Source organism: Melanerpes formicivorus, unplaced genomic scaffold, assembly GCF_026170545.1.
Source record: "Melanerpes formicivorus ecotype bairdi unplaced genomic scaffold, bMelFor1.0.p_v2 SCAF_42, whole genome shotgun sequence".
NCBI classification, from domain to species: domain Eukaryota; kingdom Metazoa; phylum Chordata; class Aves; order Piciformes; family Picidae; genus Melanerpes; species Melanerpes formicivorus.
Window position 1 is genome coordinate 4471888 of NW_027142394.1, and position 27553 is coordinate 4499440.

The 27553-nt window shown below is 46.5% G+C and overlaps 1 protein-coding gene and 1 non-coding gene across 3 annotated transcripts in view; one reads left to right on the forward strand and one right to left on the reverse strand.

The window, feature by feature from the left end:
* Positions 1-3602: 3602 nt before the first annotated feature.
* Positions 3603-27553, forward strand: part of MAPRE2 (microtubule associated protein RP/EB family member 2) — a 97759-nt gene continuing 73808 nt past the window's right edge. Inside the window, exon 1 of one of the 2 annotated variants that reach the window (XM_068158788.1) lies at positions 3603-3620. Coding sequence is in view for 1 of the 2 variants with exons in the window: in XM_068158786.1 (XP_068014887.1) it covers positions 14384-14455 (72 nt within the window). In the remaining variant the exon portion in view is untranslated. Of the gene's footprint in view, positions 3621-14350; positions 14456-27553 lie in introns of those variants that run through there. The other variant, XM_068158786.1, reaches the window with a different exon arrangement.
* On the reverse strand, positions 10821-10894 carry TRNAN-GUU (transfer RNA asparagine (anticodon GUU)). Its single transcript has one exon. It is a non-coding gene; the product is annotated as a tRNA-Asn (tRNA).

Consider the following 27553-nt stretch of genomic DNA (forward strand, 5'->3'; position numbering starts at 1 on the left):
TGTCTTTGCTAGGAGCCCCAGCCACACGCTTGGCTTTTGTGTTAATGGGCAAGATCCAAATGCTGACAAAAGAGCAGCTAAATCAGTTCTGCTTTAGAGGGATTGATGTCCCTTTTGTTCCTCTTTTAACTGATGAAGATGATGCAGGTAATTAATTACAGTGATGAAGAATGAAAGTGAAAGGGCCATATTCCCTCCTCAGCCCTGACCCTGCACTGGATTAACATCAAGGAGGTTGCAGGGTCAAAGGAGTTCAGGAAAAAGCCTTTGGTGATAAATTATACTGAGATTATGTCCTGTAACCTACTTGCAACTCTTCCATCAGTGATTAAAGATCAAGTTTAAAGAGCTCTTAAAAAAACTAAGAGTCATTGTTTCTCCCAGCAAGGGAAAGTGTTGCTGAAGATGGATGCTGGTTTCTCAGGGTCTGTAGGACAGCCTTTTCTGCACCAGGGCAGCCCTGACCAGGTCATAATTATATCACAGACTCACAAAATATATCTGCTCAGAAGAGGCCTCTAAAGTCATCTAGTCCAACTCCTGCTCCAGCAGGTGCTCCTCTTACTGTGTTTGAAGGACAGCTAAAGACCCAAGCGTGTCTTTGCCTTTAGCATTGTCAGCTTGGAGTCATCCTCTGGTTTTTCACTAAACACACAATGCCTGAGGGAAGGAAGCACATGTGAAGCTGTCTAGAGAGGGGACAGACTCTGGGTTACTAGAGATGATCAATAAATCTGCAGCTCAGACCTCACATGGACCTCAGAATGAGTCTCTCTAGTTACAAGTCCTTGTTTCTGAGCAGTTAGTGCCTGAAGGCTCTAGGAGATAAACTTTATTTAGAATAAACCAAACCAGGTTGGAAGAGACCTTCAAGATCATCGTGTCCAACCCATCAACCAATCCAACCCACCCAAACAACTAACCCATGGCACCAAGTGCCCCATCAAGTCTCCTCCTGAACACCTCCAGTGATGGTGACTCCACCACCTCCCCAGGCAGCCCATTCCAATGGGCAATCACTCTTTCTGTATAGAACTTCTTCCTAACATCCAACCTGAACCTCCCCTGGTGCAGCCTGAGACTGTGTCCTCTTGTTCTGGTACTGGCTGCCTGGGAGAAGAGACCATCATCCACCTGGCTACAACCTCCCTTCAGGTAGTTGTAGAGTGTGATAAGGTCACCCCTGAGTCTCCTCTTCTCCAGGCTGAGCAACCCCAGCTCCCTCAGTCTTTCCTCATAGGGCTTGTGTTCCAAACCCCTCACCAACTGATGATCCGTCAGATTGGGCTGTGTCAGCTCAGGATGTGACAGCTGTGCAGGGTGAGCCACACTGCCCACCATGACCAGTGGTGATGGATGTGGAAGCACCTGGCCATAGCTGAGACCAAATACACCTCTCACCTGTGGTGCTGGGAGCCTCAAGCAGATGAGAGGGGCCAGACAGCAACCTCCAGACCAGAGGTCTTCTGAGTCAGTAGGTCTCCTTCTCTGTGCTTGGACTGGACTTGTTCAAAGATGAAGGGACGGTTTGTAGCCTGACTCTGTCTCTCTGCTCTGCAGCCTCCTCTCTGCACAATGGAGATAACAGTTCTGCACTGTTCAGGCACACACTGATGACAAAATCAGCCACCAGGACCTCACACACTGCTGTGTGGAGTTCCAGAGGAGACCATACAAAAATAGCATATCTTTTGATCTTCAAACTCAGCCAAATGCAGCCTACAGATGCAGTAAAATCCTTGAATTGTTCTGTGGGCACAAAAATAGGTTTCTTGTCACTGTGACATGAAGTGACAGGATTAGGACAAAATCCAGGAGTTTTCAGACACTACCAAAAAAAGCCAGAAAATTCCTTTGGCTTTGAGGGGCAGGCTTTTGAGGAGTTGGCCATTTTACATTACCTGGCAATGTTTATATTGGGGATTTTCCCCCCTTAAGAGCTGTCTGTCACCTTTGAGAAGCAGCAGGGCTCGTTGTGAAAGTACTGGACCTCCAGGCCCAGTTTTGCAGTCTTGGCACCATTAGTGGTGCAGAGCAGTGCCAGCAGCATGGCAGTGGCACTGTTCTTCTGCTGTGAAACATCCAACAGCCATGAGCCCTGCTCTGTCCCTTTCAGAGCAGATGATCCCAACCCACTCAGTGGTGAACTCTGCTCCTCAGCTTCAGCCCTAACCAATTCCCAAGGCAGGGGGTGGTTTATCTTCCTGGCAATGGGAAGGGTTGCTGTTCCCATGGGTATCCCTCACTGCTATTTCTAAGTCACCCTTTCAAGGTAGCTGGGATAGCAGAGCAGCTGTATTGGGTCTTTATGAAGTCTGTGCATCCCTAGAGACATCCTACAGACTATGCAGCACGGGAGGCCCCATAAACATTGAAGAAGCTGGGTCTCAGCCCTGCTCCTTCACACACAGCTGCTCAGAAGAGAGCAATACTATTTGCTCAACACAGTTGATGCTTTCCCATCTCTAAAACAAGAGGGTTACAGCAAATTCAAGTTATTTATTTCATAGCTTTGGGGCTTTCCACCCCCTTTATTTTTAATATTGTCTTCATTTAGTGTGCTCTAACCTAACACTCAAGGGAAATATCAGATTGCACTAAAGGGGAGGGAAAGCTCTTCTTCTCCAAGCCCTAGCTGATAGTTCCTATCCAAAAAAGTAGGAGAAACCATTTCAGACGGAGGTGGCCTCCCCCTGCCTTTGTGGCTACATGGCACAGCTTCAAAACATGAAACACTAGACTGCATGTGGGCAGGACTTGACTAGCAATCCATCTGCAGAGCAGAGAACTAAAGATAGGGCTCTGACAGCTCCTGGGCTGGCTCGGGTTGGAGAGCAGGTGGGATGGCTTTGGTGCGGGGGTGGTTTGGGAGAGCCTGTGGAAATCAGCATCTCCCGCAGGCGACTCCTCGTTGTGTGCCCTTCGGGCAGCTCCCACCGGGCTGCGGAGCCGAGGCGGGGGCGGTCAGGGGGCAGCCAGCCAAAGGGGCGATGCTGGAGCTGCTTCCCAGCCCCCGGCAGGGACCGCCTGTGCTCCCTTAGGGGGCCACCGGAGCCTGGGGCTGGGGAAGCGGGCACGGAGCTTAACTTTACCAAAGGCGGAGGGGAAAACAAAACAAAACAAAACAAAACAAAAAAAAAAAAAAAAAAGGAAAAAATAAATAAAGGGAATAGGAGGAGAAGGGGAAAGGAAAAGCGGAGAGGGAGAAGGAAATGGGAGAGAGAGAGGAAAACAAACAAAACAAAAAAAAAAAGGGGGGGGAGAACAGAAAACAAGAGAAAATATGAAAATTCTTTAAAAACAAAAGGAAACTCTAGAAATGCAACAATAACAACAATAATAATAATAACAGTAGTAGCAGTGACAATAACGCAGCTGGGCGTGGGTTGCTGCTCTCGGTGCCCCGTGCGTGACATCGCCGCCGGTCGCGATGGTCTCCCCGGGGCAGGGCAGGACCCTGTCCGGATCACCGGTGCCATTCCGTGCCGTGCCGTGCCCGGCGCTGTCCCTGTGGCACCTCCCGCTCGGGGCGGAGCGGAGTGGGGCGGGCGGACAAAGCCGGGCTGTCAGCGGGGCGGGCGGGAGAAAGGAAAAGCGGCGGCGGCAGCAGCGGGGAGCAGGTGAGGAGAGCAGGGGGGTTTGTGCCACGCTGGCACCGGGAGTGACCGGGTGGCTCCTGTGCCCGGTATCCCACGAGTGGGCGGCTTTGCGCGGCGTGGCTTTGTGAGGCGTGGGAGAACGGATCCTCCCCAAGAGGGACGGGTCGGGGACTTCGTCGGGAGCCTCAGCGCCCCACGGAGCCCTCCGACCCGACCGCCTCGGCTGGAATCCGTTCTCCCGTGGGCAGCTCGGGGGGTTGCAGCCAGCGGGGCATGACCAGCGCTGTTTGCTGTAGCTTTCTCTGCCTTCCAAAGTAGTTTGGGAAGGGACCGAAGGAGTTATGACTCTTCATTAAAAAATGGAAGTGAAATCTTAACGCTATAATGGTGCTAAAACAATGTCCTGACTCGAACCGAGTCATTCTCTCCTGTGCCAATTAAGCCAGGAAAATCTCAGGAGTATTACAATGAGTCGCACCGCTCGGGAGTAATTAGTATTTAGGGGGCTTAACGATGAGGAAGGAGCATGTTGACGTGTTTGTGGACGTGACTAGTTGAGAAGCAGAAGTTGTGTCAAAAGCAGGAAGGCACTTTCTGCCCCATCGGTTTAAACCCCTTCCATATAAAACCAGTTTGTGCATCGCTGCTGAGTTGTGGGTGTCCAAAACAGCTTGAAAGGAGCTTTCCTTCGGAGTGCTGCACGGTAGGGAAGCTCCGTGATGAATAAATCCCATTCCAGGGAACGCACCTAAAAGGCTGATGATTCAGCAGGCTGCATTCGCTGGCCGAGCGTGGCCAGCTCCTGCCGGGAAGGATGCAGTGCTGCGGGCAGACATTAACACCACCTGAAGCTCGCAGTGCAACGCGATGTTCCATGTGAGGTTGTGGGTGGGGGAAAAAAAACCCCAACACAAATTACCACCAGTTTTTAATTTTCACCAGTTTCCTCCAATAATTCAAACAAACAACCCTCTGGTGTTTTCTGTGGTGAGTGAGTTATAGCCCTTTTGTACTTTACTTGCTTCCCAAAGGGATCTTTGCTTTTTATCTGCGGCCCCAAACTGCGCAGCAAATTAATTCGGGCTAATAATATAAACTCGAAACTTGACACAGAGAGAAATCTACAGCAGTGGAGAAGGTGAAAACTTCTCATGAGAAATGCTGTAGCTGTTTTGCTGCGTTTTAAGAGATAAACACTGAGGCAGAAGATGACATTTCAGAAGTGGAACAGCAGGAGAGTATTTCAAACAAAGCATTGTGCAGCTTAAAGGTTGTTTTGTAAGAGGCACTTGCTCTTTTGGAAGACACTGTCTTCTGAAGTCAAATGAACTGTCTGAAAACTTCTACAGGAACATTATCACAGCGTAAATATTTTGGTCAGAGTTCTGACTGCTTCAGTCAGGAGGTGAGCAATGAGAAGTACCATCTGAAGGGCACATTCAGATATTCTGTATTCAGCAGCTGTGTGAGCAAGCCTGCACACTGGCATGTCAGGATGCCCAGGTCACTGCCTGGACGCTCTCCAAATCCTTGGTGTACAGACACTTGCTCTGCCTCTCATCCCTGAGATATGGGGGCTTCACCCAGCAAGCAAAAAGATACAGAGAGCACAGAATGCCTTTGTCTCACATAAGGGTTGTCCACAACTACTGCTGAGATTGAATGGCTGCTTGTTAGTAAAGCCCTTGCACTGAAAATCATCCCCAAACCATGGACAGGAGGGTTATGACCTCTTAACTCATCTACTGCTATGTCCTGTGGGTGCAGTGTTTGAGTTATAGGACACTGTGTTCCTGAAACACTTGAGACTGATGGTACTGCTGCTGAAATATTGAAGTTTCGTGTTGTCCTTAGCAGAGGAAGCCAACTGAGATGCTATGTAATCTACTGAAATACAACCAAGGGCTTCAGAAATGACCAACACTTAATAAGGGCAAGTGTCCACAAGGGCAGTGGGGACAGCTTGCTGAGGAGTACACAGAGGCTGTGTAAAGTGTGGGGGAAACAATGAATGCTGACTGCTAGTTTGGGTCTGGAATAGTTATCTCAACCCTATGATTTAGTTTGTAGTGGCCTGATTTAGTTTTCATCTGACATTCTAAATCTGAAGCCCCTCTGTGCCAATAAAACCTTCGAATCAGGTTTCTTTCAGCTTTGACAAGTCCAAGTGTTCTCAGTTGTTTATCATTGTCTCTTCTGGCTAATTAGTGTTTTTCTGTGTTATTTTTGACCATTCCACCAAATGTGACAAGACAGGGGGTGATGGTTTTAAATTCAAAGAAGACAAATGTAGACTAGACAGAAGGAAGAGATTTTCTACAGTGAGAGTGGTGAGACCCTGGCCCTGTAGATGCCCCATCACTGGGGAGATTCCAGGTCAGGTTGGATGGGGCTCTGAGCAATCTGATCTGGTTGAAGTCATCCCTGCTGACTGCAGGTGGGTTGGACTAGATGACTTCCAAAGGTCCCTTCCAACCCAAACCATTCTATGAATACCAATGAAATATTTGGAGGAGTTAAAAATGAGTGACACCTCCTCCACCCACCCTCCATCTCCCTGCTCCCAAATGGACCATCATAAACATTCACACTATCTTGGGAGCCCTGAAAAGCACTACAATTTTTCTTCAAATGTCATTCAAATTTACTTTAAAATGGCTTTATTTCCCCCCCAGCTTTCTTCACTTAACCTTGCAACACTCAAACCTCTATACAGTATATACAGGGTTTTAAAAATAGCTTAATTCCAGAAGAGGGAGAGCCATCAGACTAACAGGTGAGTGGAATGTGTTTTTCCCTCAGGCACCTCTGGAGAGTGATACTATATCATGTTAGAAACTGTGAGCTGTCAGCCAGAGCTGGGCTGGGCCAGTCTGTGCATGCAGCATGGGCAGGAGACCTGTAGCTGGTTCAGAAGGTCCTGGTGGAGAGCGTGGTGATGGTTTTGGTTTGAGTCACCAGGAGCCCAAAGACCAACCATTGTGTGATGGCACAGGTGTTGTTGTTGGGTGAGGTTTAAATGAGAGCCTGAGCCTTTCAGCACCTTTATGTACATTATTTACGTGGGTTTATGCATCCATATGTATGTGTGCAGTACATAAAAGTCAGCGTTGTGGCTTAGCTCCCTTGAGGATAACTACAGCTGCCAATGTGAAATCCTCAGAGCTTCACTGGGGCTTGATTTCTCACTGATGAAAAGGTGAGGTGCTCTGGGGAAATCCAGGTATGGCTCTTGCATCCTTTTCATCATGGGGTGGCTGTAGCTTCTCCCTGCTGACAGTCTCTGGGATGTCAATCATGGGAGCTAGGAGCAGCCAACCTGAAGACTGAACACTGACAGGGCAATGGGTGATCTAAGGGCAGCAAGCGAAACTATGGGGTTTAGTCTGTCTGCAGGAAAGGTGAGTGGGGAAAGAGCCTCCAACAAGAGTTTTTGTCAAGGGATTTGAAAAGACAATTCTTGGTCTGTAAGGAAAAAGCAGGGACTCATCTGCTCTTGGGAGTCAGGTAATAGCATAGAATAGAACTAACCAGGTTGGAATGGGACTGGAGAAAAGGGGAGAAGAGAATGAAAAGCCTGAACATCATGGAAAGGATCCCCAAACCAAGACTGCTCTAGGAAAGCATTTGTCATATTATTATCTATGTGGACCTCAGAACAGCTTCATGTTGCCTGTGTCCCCAGTGAGCTGAAGCGCAGCCCCAGCATGCAGCGGCAGGGCAGGCAGGATTAAGGCGCAGCCTGTTCTGGGAGCACTGCCCAACGTCAGCAGCCAGCAGCAGGCCTGCCCTGCACTATTTTTGTTATGGCTGTGTCCAAAAAGTGTTTTAAAAAGGGCTGAAGGAAAGCAACCCTGCTGTCTAACAGAGCCCTACAGCAAGAGCATGGCTTCAGAAGGGGCTGCTGCTTTAAGGAGGGGATGGTTCTTCACAGAGGTCTGTGATGGTGGTGAAGAGGATGAGAAAAGTGGTAGGGAAGGTGCCAGGACAAAATTTGCAGGGAGAGCCTTGATGATCCTGGTTGAATACAGCCTCAGACCCAGAAATTCCTGCGTCTTGTGCTGAAGAGTTCTGCATTCATGCAGCTTCATTCCACTCGACCCAGACAGACCCCACGCTGCAGATTTGTTGCATTAAAAGTTTGGGAGCGGTTCTTATGCTTTCCAGAAAGCTAACCTTTAGCCTGGTCTCTTCCAAGGATGACTCACCATGCTACTTTCCCACCTTCTAGGAAGGAGCCAGTAGCATTTTCTCAGCAAGGCACTCTCAGATATTGAGTCCAACATCAAAGTCAGGTTTACTCCTTTCAGGATCCTAACACAGGATAATCCACTATACACATAAACAACAAGCTTTCAGGGTGATCTAACTACCAATGCCAAAGCACATACAAATACCAAGTTGCCAGAAATACAGACCCTGCCCAAATTTGACAGGTAAGAAAGGTGTAACAGGAAGGTCTGTTGGCTATAAACTTCAGACACCTCAATTGCTTTAACCTAGTAAATATTGATCAAATAAGTTTAGGAAGGACGTTGACTTGCTGGAACGAGTCCAGAGAAGGGCAACGAAGGGAAACAAAGTTGGTGAGGGGTTTGGAACACAAGCCCTATGAGGAAAGACTGAGGGAGCTGGGATTGCTCAGCCTGGAGAAGAGGAGACTCAGGGGAGACCTTATCACTCTCTACAACTCCCTGAAGGGAGGTTGTAGCCAGGTGGATGATGGTCTCTTCTCCCAGGCAGCCAGCACCAGAACAAGAGGACACAGTCTCAGGCTGCGCCAGGGGAGGTTCAGGTTGGATGTTAGGAAGAAGTTCTATACAGAAAGAGTGATTGCCCATTGGAATGGGCTGCCCACAGAGGTGGTGAAGTAACCATCATTGGAGGTGTTCAGGAGGAGACTTGATGGGGTGCTTGGTGCCATGGGTTAACTGTTTAGGTGGGTTGGATTGGTTGATGGGTTGGACACGATGATCTTGAAGGTCTCTTCCAACCTGGTTTGGTTTATTCTACATAAAGGTTTATTCTAAATAAATTGTTTGAAGTCAGGAGGGCAAAAATTCTGTCTCTGATTTCACCCCATGGTTTGGTTGTGCAACATCTAATGTGGCATGGCCAAGGATCTTCTCAGGCTCCTCCTGCCAGAGGCATTTCCTTTTTAAAAATGCATTCAAAATCAGTTTTTAATAACTCAAATAACCATTTTATGTCTCAATTAGGCCTGGGTTGGATACACAGCAGCAACAATCTCTTCAGACATTTTGAATCACACTGCAAATGAGGCATGTCAAATGTTATCAGAGGAAAAGAGCGTGTTTTATTTGGGCTTACAATACTCAGAGCAAGAGGAAATGCTGTGAGTAAACTCATTCTTGAAGCCTCATTGCAATATGGCACTTGAAACTCACCTTGGATCTCCTGACTCTACTCTGCTGGGAACAGAGCATCCCTTTTGACAGGCTTATGATTCTGAATCCAAGTATATTTGTAAGCCAGAGGCAAAGACCCAAAGAAGCTAAACTGAAGCAATAGGCTCTTGTCTGCTGTTAGTTCAGAAGACACTGTCTTGCAGGGGTACCTTGCAATGGCCCTGTGGATTTGATGGCAAGCAAAACATTTCCAAGTGCCCTCAAATACTGTCTGCTTTGCTTTGTTTGACTGGGAATAGCTGACTGGCAGATGGCATGAGCACACTGTCAGTATTAATAGACCTGCACACACAAAAGGAGAACAGGTGACTGCTGCTTGTAACTGAGCTAGTCAGAGAGGCAGCAGAGAGCTCCTGTCTTAGCAGCCTTGCCACTGGAACTCCTGCACCAACAGAGCAAACACTTGCCCTGGTGTTTGATGCTCCATACAGCATCATAGTATCATTCAGGGTTGGAAGGGACCACAAGGATCATCTAGTTCCAAGCCCCCTGCCATGGGCAGGGACACCTCACACCAGATCAGGCTGGACAGAGCCTCATCCAGCCTGGTCTTAAACACCTCCAGGGACGGGGCCTCAACCACCTCCCTGGACAACCCATTCCAGGGCTTCACCATTCTCATGGTGAAGAACTTCCTCCTCCCCTCCAGCCTGAATCTCCCCACCTCCAGCTTCATTCCATTCCCCCTAGTCCTATCACTACCTGACATCCTGAGAAGTCCTTCCTCAGCCTTCCTATAGGCCCCCTTCAGATACTGGAAGGTCACAATTAGGCCACCTCGGAGCCTTCTCTTCTCCACACTGAACAGTCCCAACTCCTTCAGTCTGTCCTCATAGGACATCATGTTCTCTGGAGCTTCCCTGGAGTGGTTAGTGGCCAGGGTAGGACATCCTGCTCATGCAGCTCTGTTCCACTTCAACAGGTTAGTTTGCAGGCCTGCTGTAGAGCTCAACAATTTATTTATCAGCAAGCAATCAGATATTTAAAACCCCTGCCATAAATAAAGTGTGCATCGTGCACAGAGTAGGACTTGAAGCTGTTCTTTCTTTTTTCTTTCCTGCTAACTTTTACACTTTGTTCTTGCAGCTCAAGTTTTCAGCCACTATTAATTGCAGTAACCTTTGCTAATGGGTTCTATTCTACACCTTTCAATTCCATTAACCCTTTAACTCCCTCATGAGCTTTGGTGCCAATCATGATAATGAGATTTTCACAGGGAAAAGCAGGAAATCTCGAGATACAAGAGACTAAACATTGGTTATGAATATCTTTATGCCTCGGGGGCAAAGCTGCAGGAAATTTGCCAGCAATACACATTTCTGTAGGGAAAGTGAGGGTGCAAGGTGCAGCTGGACACAGCCTGGGAAACGCCAGAGGAAAACTGCCTCTGCTGAAGTTTTGAGCAGCAGCTGTCTCCTGGAAGGCTTTTGAAGCACAGATTAAATAATTCCAGATGATGAGGGGAGAAAAAAACTCTAAAGAAAACACAAGGTTCTGGGCTCTCAGCCACTGTGGGCTGTTGTTTTTGTGCCTGGAGAGAACCCCACAGCCGTTCACTGCTGCTGGGGCTGCTCCTGTGTGAGTGCCCCTTGCCTTCACAGACCAGAGCCACAGGAGATTGTTCACATTCCTTATTATCTCTGTTGTGTCTCTTCCCCGTCTCCACAAAATTGGCAGCAACTCCCTCAGTGTTTTTTCCCCTTCGGGGTATGGAACTGTTTGGGATGGAAAGGACCTCAAACAAAGGTGAGGCCAGCCCAGTTCCAACCCCACTGCCACGATCAGGTGACCTCGTCCCTGGGTGGGTTTGAACCACCAACCTTTCGGTTAACAGCCGAACGCGCTGACCCATTGCGCCACAGAGACTGCTGGTGTGCACCTTCCCAACGGGGCTCCTGCTAGGGCTGGCCACGGTGCTGCGCCACTGACCCTGCAAACCCCTTTGGGACTGCCCACGGGGCTCCACCACTGACCCTGAAACCCCTCTGTCAGCAGGCAGTCTCACTACTGCCTGACTACTGCTGCTTTAGCAAACCAAGCAGGACTGAAGCTCAGGCTGTTTTCCCCGAGCCTGGAGTGTCAGCAGACAGATTCATTCTGTACTTTAAACACTGATGCTTTCTTAAGCACGAGCAGATCTAAATGAGCTCTTGCAACCATCCGTGCTCAGGAAACCAAAAGCATTTTGAAGGCTTGCCTGTGCATGGTAGCTGCTGGCAAAAGCAAGATGACATCAGCAGAGGTGGGTACTGAGTCTAAAGTCCTCAGTAAGGGCTAACCTGCTAGCCCCTTGCTTGCAGCCATGTACTTGGCTCTCCTGGTTTCAGCTGCTAAAATATGATCTGGTTAGGTAAGCTTTAGCCATTTCCTCTGGTTATAGTGGCAAAAAGTGTGATTGCTCTCACAGCTGCATCATGCTGTGTTTGCCATCAGGACAGAACTAAAGCAGTTCTGGCAGGCCATGCAGGTGTGTCCTCATAGTTATAAGAGGTGTTGGTGGTATTCAGAAAATAAGATATACTTTATTTTTTCCCCATGTGCAGGGTTTACTGGGAGAGAATCCCAGACACTGAGCATTTGCTCTCTTGATTTTATCTGCTGACTGCTGCAGATGAGACTGTGCTTCGTTTCACCACTGGTGTAGTTGCTAGCAACTAAACCATCAGACCCTTTGTAAGTGAAAGCATTATCTCAGGTGTCTTCCCAGTCCTGGATCTCTACACACAGTTTAAGGCCCCAGCCTTGGAAGGGCCTCAGTACAGAGCAGGCTGCACTGAGCACAACATGCTAGTGCTCATATCCTGATTTCTGATCTTGTCTCTCTCTGGTGATATTCCTCCTCCTTTCACCCACACCTGTGGCTTCCCCCACCACATCTGGGGAACATCAGTTCAAAAGAAGTGAGAACTCAACCAAGATTGTCAGACACTGCTGAAGGGGATAGAGAGGAAGCCTGGACACCTCTGCTAAAGGACCTCACAGTAGTAGGAAAGAAAATGATCTCATCTCCTATTTCTCCTAACTCTGCATTAAGTAGAGCTGCTGTCTTTACTCCTGTGTGCTATGTTTAATTTATGTACTCACCAAGATGTTATCTTTTTCCCAGAATCATTGGACTTTCTTTAAAGGGTGAAATACTTCAATTGCCCTTGGAGGACGCTGCAGAAGTTTTGCATTCATGTACAGTAGAGCATGGGATTAGAGCCACAGAAAGGGACATGGGGATCTATCCTGTAATGGATTTTGAAGTGAAAGATGCTTTATCTTTTCTGCAGAGGCACAGAGGCAACAAGAAAGTGAACACTGTAGTTTATTAAGCAAAGTTTCTTGTAATGAAGTCAGCTTTAGCCCTCAGTCTGACACTCTGGAAGGTGAGGGAAGAGGAGCACAGGCAGTATGAAGCTTATATTCCGTTTTTACAGCAAAAGTTCCACATGGATACATATTTTTTTTAAGAGCAGTTAGCATTTTCAGACAGCAATGCCCTGGTACTGTGTGAAGGGATGAATGTTCTTCACTTAATACTTTCCAAAGTTAAGACTTGCCCGTATCACTAATTCTCCAGAAAATGCCTTAAGTCTTCATATCAAGATGGAACAATCACTTCATCTTAAATAGAGGAAATGTTGGGCATAATAGCCATTACTTGCACAGATCTTGTTAACAAGAGCATAATTTCCTAATCACTCCCTTGAAAGCAAAGCCAGATGACAGAAGCATAGTTGAGCTCTTGCCAAACACCTCAAGAACTCCAATTTCACACCCAGCCTTGCAGGAGTGCCAGGATAACCTCAATTATTCAGTGGGGGGAGGAGAAATAAGCACTGTGCTTAGAGTTCCTTATCCTTCTGTTTTCAAACACAAAACCCATCAGCTGGGATAGTACAAACACCTGAGTAGGAAGCAAGAGTGCAGACGCCTGGATGTGTTTGTATCCCTGTGGTGGGTTGAAATTCACACACACACACCCCAACACTCAATTTGCCAGACAGCTCCATTGGAAGCAAATGGACGCTGTATTTACAAGCAAAACTACCTCCTGCAATGAAATGCAATGAATATGTACAAAATATACACTACTTACAATATTTACAATTAATAAACAGCACAAGAACCGCCCCGGTCAAAGACCCCAAGGCAATATAGAACTCTACAGGCAATATAGAACTTGACAGGCAGTATTGTCTTAGTAGCAACATCCTACCTCATCTCCTCACCCTCCTGAACTAAACCCTGAGGAAAAAAAAAGAGTGTTGACTGCTTTATTAGGATGTGGTTAGAGGGCAAAAGAACAGATTGTAGCTTTTACTGGTGGTAGCCCCTCCAGTGTGAGGGCATGTGTGTGATTTTACAAGGCGCACCCACAGGGCTTTGCTCTTTCATCATCTTCATGATGCAAGTGGTGTGACCAGGAGCCTTCAGCACTGGTGGAGGCTCATGGAGAAATGATGCAAGGGGCAATGTGCTGCAAGCCCACGGACTTGTGGGCTTTCAATATTGTGCAGCTCTAATACAGATAACCACTAGAAGCTGTTCAACTTAGTATCATCATAGTATCAGCAGGGTTGGAAGGGACCACAAGGATCATCTAGTTCCAACCCCCCTGCCATGGGCAGGGACACCCCACACTAGATCAGGCTGGCCAGAGCCTCATGCAGACTGGTCTCCTCCAGGGATGGGGCTTCAACCACCTCCCTGGACACCCCATTCCAAGGCTTCACCACTCTCATGGTGAAGAACTTCCTCCTCACCTCCAGCCTGAATCTCCACACCTCCAGCTTCATTCCATTCCCCCTAGTCCTATCACTACCTGACATCCTGAGAAGTCCCTCCCCAGCCTTCTTGTAGGCCCCCTTCAGATACTGGAAGGCCACAATTCCCTCAGGTTATTTCAACAGTGCTTTTAAAAAGCAAACAGCCAAGCAGGCTCACCCACTAAATGCTTGTGGGGCATACTGTAGGTTCTGCAAACATTAGAGACACCTTCTAATTTCTATTAAATTTATTTACTTAAATATAAAATAATAGTAATTGATTAAATTTACCTATTTTTTCCCCCCCATTTGCTTGTGAAACTATCAACTAGTTATCTACTTTTTATTTTTCCTCTTTTCTTTTGGTCTCTGACAGAGCACCTGAGGAATTGACAAGATTATTACCTTGCCCCATAGAAGTGTTTATAGGTTCCCTGGGTTTCTAAATAGGATGAAGGGTGGAGCCAGTCAGTTAGCCACACCCATGGTGAGGTTTATAAGAGGAAGTTGTGAAGGGGGAGAAAGCTCTTTGCTACCCAGTCTGTGGTAACTGGCAGTTTTATTTAACAAGGGTTTATCTTTATTTTCTTTTAATTCCACTATGTCAAAGCCTCTTAAAGGTTCCCATAGCAGGGATGCTCGTCTCAATGAGCCTCTGAAACAGCAAGGTAAGGTAAGTCATGGAGTCTGCTTTACCACTTTCGTTCATTTTTGTCTCTATTTCTGTGGCAGAGAGCTGAGTCTGAGCGCAGTTTCAAAGCTCTGTGTTTCATTTGCCACGTGCAACTGGAGGTCTGCTCTCTGAAGTTTTGTTTTCCTGTGGCACTCATTCTAATGGAAAGCAAACCAAGCTTTTCAACAAATCATCCTACAAGCCTCTTAGAGTTTGGAGAGGCTGCTGTTTGTCATAGGGTGGTCAGGCTTTCAAGACTGATGAGTTTGAGGGCTGTTTTGCATCACCTGCCCACAACACTAAGGTTAATGTGGGTGCTGTAATTGCGCTGTTGTTCGCTAAGTCACACCGATATTAATTTCTCTAAGCATGCAAATGAAAGATATGCTGTGCTTCATTGCTCAATGGCTGTGACTTAGTCATGACTTTTTGATACACCCAGGGATCCTGCTATACTTTTTGGTTTACATTATCCCACAGTTTGTTTATATATGCTTGTAAATAACTGCTTGTAGTTACTCTGCTGGGCAAAGGTCTGGTGAATGACTGTGGATGTATCTCGATGAGATTAGGTGCTATAAAGTTTTATTTGCTATTGAAGGCAGGGGTTCATGTTGGTGCAATGGTTCTGTAGGCAGCTCTGTATCAGTTTACAAGATATCTGGGTGAAATCATTTCATCATGGACACAATTTCATCATTACCATCAGCTATCAACTGAAGTCAAATGCATAGTGTCAAAAAGCGATTGCAGCGATGCAGGATGTGTAGCACAGCTGTGTCAAGAACGCCGGGCAGCATGAAAAATACTTCTCTCCTCATACTGCTTACCTAGCTCTGGGCTCATTGCTGGTGTGATGAGAAAGCAAAATTGTAAGGAACTGGAGAATGGAAGATGAACCTTGAAAAGAGTTTTTAGGAGCTCCTTTCAGGCCTGGACTTCTTTGGAACTTCCATAAACAACCAGAGCCAAGTGTCTTCAAAGTTAACTTTTTCCTCCAGTTACTTTATCTGTGCATAGCTAGGTTGGAGCAGAGTAGGAAGTTTCTCTTGTGAACCTTCAATTTAGAAGTAGAAGTGACTAAAACTTGTGTTACTCATTGTGCCCAAAGCATGGGAAGTATTTGAGGGTCACTAATCTACTGAGCATACAAGTATGACTTCCAAGCACTACGAAATTAACCAAAGTAATGGTTCCCATAAACCTGGGGGTGTTGATGTGTTCTCTCACATTTTTTTCAGCTGTAAGCAAAACTGTAAATGAATGTAGCTGGCAAATTGCTGACTGATGGCCTCTTGGGCTAAATGGCATGACATAAGTAGGAGAGGCTGTCAGAGCATTTGGACTGTGTGATCAGTAGACAGGAGAATGTAAATGCATCTTGCGTTGAACAGCCATGTTTTCCACTCTGATAATTCTGTGGGTTTTCTTTGGAGCTTTTCCTGCCAACATTCAACTTCTAGGATGCTCAAGTTGAGCAGTGTGGTCATGTCTGGTTTGGTTGGTTTGGTGTGGGGGGGTTAAATTTAATCTTACTTATTTTTGGTTGGTTGAATAAGGGTTTTTTGGTTCGTTGGTTTTTTTTCCCCCCCATATATTTTTACTGATATGTAACAAATTGTGGCTGTGCTGGATTGTGGTGAGAAGTCTTATTTGACAGCACAGCCATCCTCTGCAAAGGAGCCCCCTTGGCTTTATCCATTGCCACTCTTCCGGGAGGTTGAGCTGCTGCACTTCGATTGTCGTTGGGTATTTTTAAGTGCCTGGTGTAGACCAAGCTGTTAAAACGTTTCCTGTCAGCTTTTGTTGTGTCAGTACAGTAAATGAGAGAGATGAGGGAAAACACTGTCAATGTTGGCAAAGAACCTGAGATGTGTCTGTTCTTGGGTACTTTTGGATGCACTTTCGGAGTCAGGGAGAATGTTTGAGCTGTTTGGAGTGGGTGTGGAGCATTAGTTACTTTGTGACATCACTGCATAGCTTCATGTGTTTGGAAACTTGGGCATTTCTCTAAACTGGGATTAAAATGACTTCAGTCACTTGGTGACTCGAAAAGCAGTATTTACACAATAAAACACTTATCCAGAGTAATTCTGCCACTAACCTGCTGCTCAGCACAACTGAGTCAAGGGACACTGGCTGCCCCATGGCTGATTTCTTGCTACATTTTCCACATTTAGAGAAATCTTCAAAAGGCTACTTTTGAGCAGCCAGACTCAAGCCTTAGGGTGTCACTTTCCTCTCCTGAGTTGATTTTTTGGGAGCCACATATGTAATAAAGGCAAACTGCACATGGATGACTTCTCGGTAATTAAGAAGCAGATGGCAAATGGCAACCTTCTAGCAGCTTATATTTGAGGTGGTGTGGGAAGACTGACACGGACAGCCAGGCAGCTGTGACACTGTGTTCTTAGTCCCTTCCCATTTCAATGCTTTTCCTGTCAGAATATTCAAGCACAAAACTTCAGTGTGTTTGGGTAGAAGCTAAAATTGTCTTGCACTTGATCCCTCCTTAGTTTCTGCATGGCAACACAAGTGTGTTTGGAGTTGAGCTGGGGAGGGATGTGGGGTGGCTTGCAAGTTCAGCTGGGGTGGGTGCCAAGAAAGGAATGATGTGGGTGGCCTGTGATGGTCCAAAGGGAGGAGGTAGGTTTCCTGAGGAGAAGGATAGGGAGGGCAGAGTGGAAGGAGGGAGATCCCATGGAAAAAAACCCAGCTTCTGAGTCTTTGCCCATCTTTTTAACTTGGCTGGCTCTGCACAGTCTTCAGCCTGGTTTCCCATCATCTCTTCTGCTACCACTAAGAAAGTGAATTCTCTGACTCCAGGATGAGGACAGAAAAGCATTTTTATCTACACTGATGGGTCAGCCAAAGTCAGTTTTATCTGTCCTGCTGAGAAGATCCAAGCTGACCATGCTTAGCTTGGGTACCTTACTGCTTCATGAATCAGCACACCACCAGGGATTCCCCTGTTCAGTTGTTGTACATTTAGATTGTGGAATCTTGATGTCAGAAGGGTTTTACAGATCATAAATCCACTGCAGTTTCTTTAACATTACTGGATTACTTTACACACATTTTTCTCAGGGCAGAGGAAAGAGTCAGCTGGCTTTTGCTGCGCTACTTCAGCTCAAGTTAAACCAAGGTGCTGAGTTTAAACACTAAGTCTTCTAAACCTGAGTCTTTTTGGCATGTGTCCACCTGACAATCATGCATGCAGGCAACAATTTCTGTCACAGGGAAGAAGCCTGCAGTTCAGCTTCTTTGTGCAAGCTGGAGTTGCAAACGATGCAGGATACAATGACACATCTCCTAAATAACAAACTGAGAAAGAAATATAACTGCCAGTCAGGTGTCACTTGGCCTGAGACAATTATTTGGAGGTGTATTTATGACATGCTTGGAGGCCACATCAGCTACGGGATGTGATTAGCATCCTGTGCATGACTTGAGGATAACATATTGTCTCTGCTGCAGCAAGGATCTTTCACTGGGATGCAAGGACTACAGGCAACATGTGATCATGCTACAAAACCAGACAGAGAAATCCTGTGAAGGGCTTGTCAGATGACAGGGAACTTATTATGTAGCTGTGGAACAGGCCAACAAGAAACATTTGTCTGACCCACGGCCGTGATATCTCTTGCCTTCCCCTGGAAGGAATACGTAGCTACTGGTACAGTTCTGTCCACTGAACAAAGTGGCACAGAGCAGTTGATGCTGCTTTCATGCAGCATTCACTGTGTGCAAATTCCAGGTGCTGCCTCACACACTTTGGCCGTGAAAATCATATTCCAGATTTTACCGAATTCAGCAATGCACAATAAGGCAAATGAAATGTGTGTGTCATGCAGTAGCCTAAGTGCAGCCATTGAGGTCCACTGAGATTGGTGGCAGAAGGTATAGAGCCCCTGAGGTCTTTGCTGTTGATGTCCTGTTGTGCAGTCTGGTGTTTTATCAACTGGACTTTTTGTTTTCCTGATGTCCTGTTTACATTTGAAAACTCACTGCTAAAACTTGGAATTGAAGGAAAAGGCTTGCTCAGAGCAATGTCTGAGGTAAAACTGAACGGTGTTGCTGCCTTTCTCAGAGGAGGGAAACAAAGCTGGTGAGGGCCTTGGAGTACAAGCCCTGTGAGGAGAGGCTGAGGGAACTGGGGTTGCTTAGCCTGGAGAAGAGGAGGCTCAGGGGAGACCTTATTGCTGTCTACAACTACCTGAAGGGAGGTTGTAGCCAGGAGGGGGTTGGTCTCTTCTCCCAGGCAAGCAGCCCCAGAACAAGAGGACACATCTCAAGCTGTGCCAGGGGAGGTTTAGACTGAATGTCAGGAAGAAACTCTTCATAGAGAGTGATTGGCCATTGGAATGGGCTGCCTGGGGAGGTGGTGGAGTCATCATCACTGGAGATGTTTAGGAAGAGGCTGGATGGGGTGCTTAGTGCCATGGTTTAGTTGGTTAGATAGTGTTGGGTGATAGGTTGGACTTGATGATCTTGAAGGTCTCTTCCAACCTGCTTTATTCTAGTCTATAACCCTAAGCACACAGGCTCATTCTGGAAGGTGCTGGAGAGCCTGTTTCGAAGTAACTGACAGGAGTTGGGTATCAGGTTCTGTGTTCTTTCAGGCTATGTGTTCATGCGGTGCTGCAGCAGGGGCTGGAGCTGGCCTGAGCTTTATGCCATTGAAAAGGAGTAGGAAAGATGAACCCTGACATCTTCTCTGGGATGCAGCAGTTTCTCCCAACCTGCACATTAAACTGAGAGCAGAACAAGGCTGAAGTAAAATGATGTGCTTGTGCTCTCGACAGGCAACAGGCATTCAGTTTGACAAGGTGCCAACCGGTGACATCTGAGAGCCTTGCAAAGACTTCCAGCTGTCCTGTGTATGCTAACTAAATATTTGGGTGAATTAGAACTTGTCCCTGCAAATCTTTCACCAGAAGTGCCCTTGCCTGAGCTGGTTAATTTGAGCTCAAGTGCAGCTTGTTGCGATCTCCTGAAAATCTTTTTGACCAAGGCTGCATTTCTCTGGGCATCCCACCCAGCGCTGCAGTGAAGGGCTGTGCCTGCAGAAGCAGAGCAGGGCTCTCCTCTCTGCTGCTCCCAGCTTGCTGTGGGAGATGCTGCCCAGCTCTGTTGACTCATGTGGAAGGTGTGGTGTGTTTTGACCAGGAATGGAAGGGCGTAAGAGTCGCAGCAGAGCCTGGGACAGGCCCTGCAGGGAAATCAATCTTATGGGAAAGCGTAGGTTGAATCTTGCATTTTTGCTACGTGAGTTAACAAGCAAGCTGACTACCAAAAAGGGAGAAAAATTGGACTTGCACCACAAGCACATGAAGTGCTCACTGGATTGTGAGAGAGACCTGCTTTCAGCTGATGCTGGATGCTTCAGCTGGGCACGCTATCTGCCTGCTCATTTGTTCCACACCTTGCTACCTTGATTCACCTTGGGCATGTTCAGGAATATCTTGTTGCAGGGACTCCCGACAGCTGACTGATCTCATTGGAAAGAGAAGGGTGCTTGGGAAATAAGGATTTCATTCCCAGAAGTTTTCTTTAGAGCCCCCAAAATGCGTGTTCAGCATTTGCACAAGTGTTTTGCCTCTACCACTGTTTGTTAAAGCAGTTGTGCATGAAAACATTTGCTATTTTGAGAGCCCTGGATGCAAGGAAAGTGAGTTCATGCAAGACAGGAGATGTGGCAAGTGCTTTCAGGCTCAGCTGAAGGACACTCTGGCCACTTCAAAGAAAAACAGCTACTTAGGAGGCTGCTTCTACTGGAAGTGTCACAGTGTGAAGGAAGTTTATCTAGCAACATTAACAAGAGCCAGGCTATCTAGGGTAGATGGCATGTGCCTGAGGAGAAACTAAGACTTGTTCTTTTGCACAGGCTTGGCTGTGCTGGCAGGTTTATGAAAGAGGTTTATGGGGAAAAAAACAAAGGTTTATGAAACACAACTAACTCAAACACCAAAACTGTCAGGGTTTTGCTTCCCAGTCTAGGCTAAGAGTCTTTGTCTTCTAGATGGGAAAGTATGTGTTTGGCAGCACCAGCCTGGCTTGCTGGCATGGAAGCTGTTCAAGGACAACAAAGCTGGGAGGAGTTTGGAGCACAAGCCCTCTGAGGAGAGGCTGAGGGAGCTGGGGGTGTTTAGCCTGGAAAAGAGGAGGCTCAGGGGTGACTTTATTGCTCTCTACAACTACCTTGAAGGGTGGTTGTAGCCAGGAAGGGGTTGGTCTCTTCTCCCAGGCAACCAGCACCAGAACAAGGGGACACAGTCTCAAGCTGTGCCAGGGGAGGTTTAGGCTGGAGGTGAGGAGAAAGTTCTTCACCGAGAGAGTAATTCATCGTTGGAATGTGCTGCCCAGGGAGGTGGTGGAGTCACCATCCCTGGAGGTGTTCAAGAGGAGATTGGATGTGGCACTTAGTGCCATGGTCTAGTCATGGGGTCTGTGGTGACAGGTTGGACTCGATGATCATTGAGGTCTCTTCCAACCTTGGTGATACTGTGATACATGTGGTGATCTGTGCAGCACAAATGAGGTGATGCTACACCCCTCAACATATCTTCAGCTGTCATATGAGCACCTTATCTAGTCAGAGGTTCATAGGATGTTTCCACAAACTACAGTCTTCATAGGTTTGTACATCTGTAACTGACTGCAAGTGATCTGTTCTGCTCACCCAAGAGAGGAGTCCCAGAACTCTTTATCTTCAGCAGCTGTGATGTAAAAAGCACAACTTTGGGGGTTACATTCATGTATTAGATAATTGCATATTATAACTATGCTTATGTATTTTATCTTTTATTTCATAAGGACTGAAATAAAAATCAAGGTAAAAGACTTGATCTGGAACTATCTATATATGTATCTATATATATCCTTGAGTTAGTCCCAATTTCCTGCTCAGGGACTTGAGGCAGAGAAAGACATGCTAGAACTGTTAAAGTGGCTGAGAGATCAGTCCAGTACCCTCACTAAGGCTCTCTGTCTTGAGTAGGGTAAGCAGGCAATGAGCAGCCTGCAGTTATAATACTTTAAAGCCAACTCCCTGGATGGTACAGGTTGAAAGATCACCTTGTGTGACCCCTGCTCAAAGCCATCCCAAACAGATCAGGTTGCTCGGAAACCTGGTGATCTCTGACTATCTGAAAGGCATCCAGACATCCAGCTTTGCTGGACCCAATGTTCAACCACCCTTGTGATGGAAACATTTATTCTTAACACATAATCAGGATCTGCCCTGTTGAAACTTGCCTGTTGCCTCTTGCAATCAATGTGTGGCTTTGAGAAAGATCCTGCCTCTATCTTCTCTACACCCTCCCCTTAGGTAGCTGTGGGCTGCAATAATATATGCCCCCAACCCTAAGCCTTCTCCATGCTAGACAAACCCAACTCTCTCAATCTCTCCTCTACCATGTGCTCCATCTCCTTAACATCTTGGTATAGTAGTCTGGGCTCCAGTAAGTCTGTCACCGGTTTGTGGCTCCCCAGTACACAGATACTTGGCTTTTGCAACCCCTGAATACCAGTGAATAATTACTGTCCTGGATCTGCAAGCCCAGCCCAGTGTTGGGTTGCCCTTCTCTACTGCAGGGGCATCGTGCTGAGTCTTTCCCAACTTGTCCACCAGGCTCCCAGGTCTTCCTTCCTCTAAAGCTTGTCTTCAGCTAGCTGGCACTCAGCAAGTTCATTCCCTCCCAGGGGGCAAGAACTTCCAGACTTGCTTTCCAGGCATGTCCTTGCTTCTTTCCTGATCCAAAATAGACACAGGTAGTGAAGCTTCACCTCTAAAAAGATTTTTGCTTCTCAAAGGCAGCTACTGAATTCTGTAGCTTAGCAAAGATTACCAGCTCATAAGCTGGACAGCTTGCAGGCATGTCCCTGTGCAGCTGCTGCTAGCTGGCCTCCATGTGTCTTGCCCCTTTCATATCAAAGAGGGAAAAGCTGGTATGTTTCTATACCTGTGTGTACTGAAGTCTCCATTCCATGCTTGTCTGTAAAGCTTAATATGCCAGCCCCCTCAGTAGATTTACTCCCTGTTCCTGGCCAGCAATACCAGTCAGTGAGTTCCTGCCCTCCCAGCTGTGCTAACCAGTTGACAGGACCACGCTGTGTCCTGAAACAGGGAACTGCCCTAGATTTACCCTTTTTCCCCCTCCATATTTTCAATAAATAACTTAAATTAAATCCCTCTCTGTGTCTGCTTCAGAGAGGAATAGATTCAGAGCTGATCCAGGAAAAAGCAAAGGGCAACCCAGAAATATAAACAAGGAGCAAACAGTTAAGGGCTGGAACACCTTGAAGCAATATTATTGCCAAGTTCTTCTTTATATGAAGCCTTAGTGCTGGCTTTTCTTTCCCCAGTATAAAACACATACATCACAGCATCATAACCTTATGTTTATAAAGATGAATGTATTAAAAGGAAATGTAAGTGATTGTGGTGTGTGCAGCAAAGCAGACACATGATCAGCTTGTTATTCTCAAAGCAGCTGCATTCTGTGAGCTGCTGTGGTGCCTGGCAGTAAACACATCAACATGCACAGTGTGGTAGGAGGTACAAAAGTGCATCAGGAGTAAGGTGCAGTTGAATGTGCGACCCACAGACAGGGGTCAGACAAAACTGGGGATTGTAGTAGATGTAGGAAGCTGTCAGGTGTAGGCATAGATGTAGGAAGCTGTCAGGTGTAGGCATAGATAATCCAAGCAGAACAGATTCCTAGTCAGTGTGATAGAAATTGCAAGACAAACATCAGTGACTCTGAACTGAAGTTTAAACACAAGGATGCCCCAAACAATTGATGGAAGATTGTTTGCTCTAAAACTACTAAAAGAACATTTTATGGTTGAAATGGAACTAAGTGTGATGTGGCAACCTGCTGTTAAATGCAAGGAATGATAAATACTCATCCTGGTCTGTTTGTCCTATTAGATCTGCCACCTACTTCTTCATACACCGGTTTGGCTCTCCTTATTATGCTCCCCCCCAAGAAAAAGTAGTTTGCCAAATCTGTCAGACTAACTAAAATCACATGAACTGAGCTCTGTTACACCCAGTTCAAGTTGGGAGATAATTACTGCATCTCAAAGTTCCTGGGAAGGAGGGCAGGGAAGGTATTTGTTAATAGGAGGAGGGCAGATAGACTGCTGCAGAAAGGTAGGTGCCACGCTGCAGCTGACTGAAGCTTTGAACCCAGCATTGTCTCTGAGGCTCTTGGAAGCTCCAGTTTACAGGAGATTGAGGAGGGCTGGGGAGAGGACATGAGAAATGACAAAAGCTGGTTTACTGCTCTTAGAGGGAGAAAGATCCAGTGGCTTCCCAAGTAGGGTGGAAGAAGTTTTCCTGAGAGAGGATGCATGTTCTTTCTTCCTAAGTTAAATAGGACATGTTTGGATTTACTTTATATGTAAATGACCAAAAAGAGATTGGTTGCTTTGTAAGCAAGAGGGAGGGAACAGAGGTTCATAAGAAGTCTCTAGGAGCTTTTTTTCTTCATGCCAATAGATGACTTGAAATCACAGCACTGGCAGAGAAGCAGAACTGCTGGGACACTGCTGTTTGAGATGGCAAGAGCAAAAGAGGTGGGATCTCTGTTGTGTGCTTGCATCTTGCATCTTCTGGGCTTGCCTTCCTTGTGAAGCACTTGGGGCCAGACTAAGCTTGCAATGGCTTTTTGACTTGGATATATTACTAACCTCATCTCTTACCTGATTTCTGTGCTCTGAGTCTTTCTGCCTTCCATAGACTGCTGCAGAGCCCAGTCCTGAGCAGGTGCAGAGGGCTTACCCAAGAGCAGTCAGACAGCATAAGGTTGAGCTGATAGGTAACAGTAAGTTGAGAAATCTGCCAAACTGTCGAGTGAATCATAGAATGGGGGTGGGGGTGGTGTTTTGGGGTGGTTTTGGTGATTCATGCACAGCTTAAAACCAGCCATTCTTTCCTTTGATGCTGGAAGCCTTAAAGTTAATCTTTCAGCTTGTCTTTTCAACAGGGAAGTGTATGCAAACAGTGCTACACACTGTTTTCTGATTTACACTCCAAGTTTGTCCATTTCTGCAATTTGTCAAGCTATTCTCTGCTCAGTAACTGCCTGAAGAGCAGCCACAAGGGGTTTGCTTGAATTCTTTCAGTTGCTAAAAATAAGTTGAAGTTGTTTTCTCTAACTGCTGAGGATATTTCAGGCAATAATAGGTGATTGGCAGCCTGTGTTATAAATTGTTTTCATGCAACAGCACATTCCCAGTCCTTGGCTGGGGTGTGGGGGGGAGGAGGAAAAAAGGTCTGTGAAGCATGGAAGATAGCATCCAGTGCACTGAGATACAGAAGCAGAAGACAGGTCTCTGTGCCCACATGGGAAATAGCAGTTCCTGGAGACAAACCTTTGAAAATGCATCATAGAATGTGCTAAAAAGCATTTGATTTAAAGCACCTTTAACATTCTGTCCTAACTTTCCCTCCTGGGCCCTTCAAACTAACAGCTGTGGGTACTGCTTTTCACAGTCTGATTATATGATGTACTTCTGAATGCTCTTGTACCTTCTGCAGATCACCTCTGCATTTCTTCACATAGCTGCTTTGCCTTTGGGTTGCTTTCTCACAGCCTTCTGGCCCAGCCCAAGCTTTGCTTTGAGGTTTTTCTCTCTTTGGTCAGTATTTGTTCAAAATCAATGTTTTCCAGCATTTCAAGGGGTATTGTCAGAGACATCCCTTCTGTGTCACTGTGTGAATGGGTTCAACAGGTAACAAAGTTTGTGGATGTAGCAATAGCTACCAGAAAACAAGTTCACAGGGAGGACAAGCATGCACTGAGAGGGAGCAGGTGAAAGCCTCCTGAGACCAGATAAGCCCTGGAGAGCAGTTGTCCCCATATCCCATAAACTCCAAAGAGCAAGTCTGCCAAACCTGCCCAAGGCCTCCACCAGCATCAGTGACGGGTTGTGTAACTCAACTGCATCTGAGGAAGTGGCAAGTATAGGCTACAGGGCTGTGTACACTGGGTGAAGTGAAGGAGCCCTGAGGGGCTTTCTGAATGCTTACCTGGAAGCCAGTGGCCCTGCCAGTCCAGACCCCTGCGTGGGTTAGCCTCCTGACTTGCTGCAGTGGGGTGACACAAGGGGTTGTGGAAGCTGACTGTGGAAGGGAGACAGCTGAGTGCACTGTGTGAGTAGTCATCAGCTATTCATGAAGTGTGCTCAATTCTGTTAAAAACTGCTTACCTCTAAATGTTTTCTGCTAAACATTGGTCTGTCTCTCCCAGCATAATTACTTCATTTGGGAAACAATATGATACAGGAATTTGTAGCTATATGTAACTTTCATCTTTGAACTAATCCTAAGTTTCTGTGTCCCCCCCAAATGCACTCTTCTCTTGGTGTTAGGGGCTTTATTCCTCCCCTCCTCCCCGTGTTCTGTTTTCAAGTTAGTGCAGTCTGTGTGTACTGGGGATCTTTGAGGAACTGAATTGTCCTTGTGGTTGATGTAGAGCAGTGATAGGATGCCAGAGTCTGCAGCTGAGAGCTGTGCATGGCCTGGCATGTAGTGGGAGGAAATGTGGCATCCTTTCCTCCTCCTCCTTGTTTTTATTGCACACCTTTATCCCTCCACCCTTGCAAAGAAGACTTGAGCTCCCTATTGTTACCTTCCTCATACCCATTAACTAGGACCTCTAATGCATTCCTTTGTCCACCTAAATTAAATTCCACCTTAATGATCTGGTGCTTCCTACCACTCCCTTGCCTGGTTGCTGCTCTGGCATCTCAAGCCAGAAGTACAGGTCGAGGTGTTGGCATGGCTTACGGGGCAGGTGGAGACCTGACAGTGCTACTCCACACAGCATCAGACAAGTGCCAATTATCTCATCTGGCCATAGCACTGCTCCCTGCACTTCAGGTGAGTGCCTGCATGCAGTCAAAGCCAGGAGCTGTTGCTGAGGTGTATCTACAGGTCAAGCAAAAGAGATACATCATCATCATCAGTTTCCAAGGTTTGGGAACCTCTGTTATGAGAACTTCTGCTTTTTCTTTAAGATTACATGAAGGAAGTTCATTGTGGTGCCATTACTCAAATCCCTCTCAAACTGAGGTCTACATACTGGAGACAAGTACATTATCCCTGTCTTCAGTAGGCCATAACTATCACTCTCCTCAGAAAGTATAATGTGGAAAATGCTCTGTGGGCAATTGAAGTCTCCCATTTCTAATGGAATTGCTGAGTCTCTCCACTGCTGTTGCCTTTTAGAGATTCTGCTCAACACCTTCTGATGTGAGATTACTTCTAACCACAATCTTAAGACTGTCCCATCCTTAAAAGTTATTGGAGTAGTGCTGTTAGATCCCAGCTGAAGTTCAAGGGGTCTAGTTGAGCAAAAGCCAACATACCATGATGGATTTGCTGTTCCTTTGCCAATAGGATGCCTGAGGTTTGTCAGCTGTGCTGGAATCAATTTCCACATTAAACAAATGGAGGAGGGGGAAAGAGGAATACATTGAAAAGCAAAGTATAAGAGGCTTGGAGGGATTCAAAGAAATGAGACAATAACATGCTTAATAGCTAATTCCCATTCTGGTTTGGCTTTAAGGTAGTTTTAGCTTTCCAGTTGCTAGCAGTCTTCCTAAATTCTCTGCCAGGATCAGTCATAGCTCCTGGAGCTGGGACCCAATCCTTTAGACAAGCTCTCTTTAAAGGCCTGTTTACCTTTCCCAGATGATAACGAATTGGGGTGAGAATTGCTTTGTTTCCCTCCCTTTAAAACAAGGTTTATGATAAATATAAATTCACTTATGGGAGCTTCTTGCATCCTTCAGTCCTGATTGAATCTGAGCACCCCAGGGATCCTGTTTGGTGCAGTTTCCTGTTGTTATGCAGGGATAGATGCCTTTGGAATATGCCTTCCTGCTGGGCTGTCTCAACTAGATGACTAGGAATGCAAAATGAGCAACAACCAGAGCCCTGGTCTGAGTGCAAACCATTATTTACCTGCTAGGAATGAAATTTCCTGCTGACTGAGAAGGTGAAATAAAAAACAGCCACATAACCCTAGTGTGTAATTTATGGAACAAACTCAAACCCATATATGGTTGCTCCTGCTTATGTTT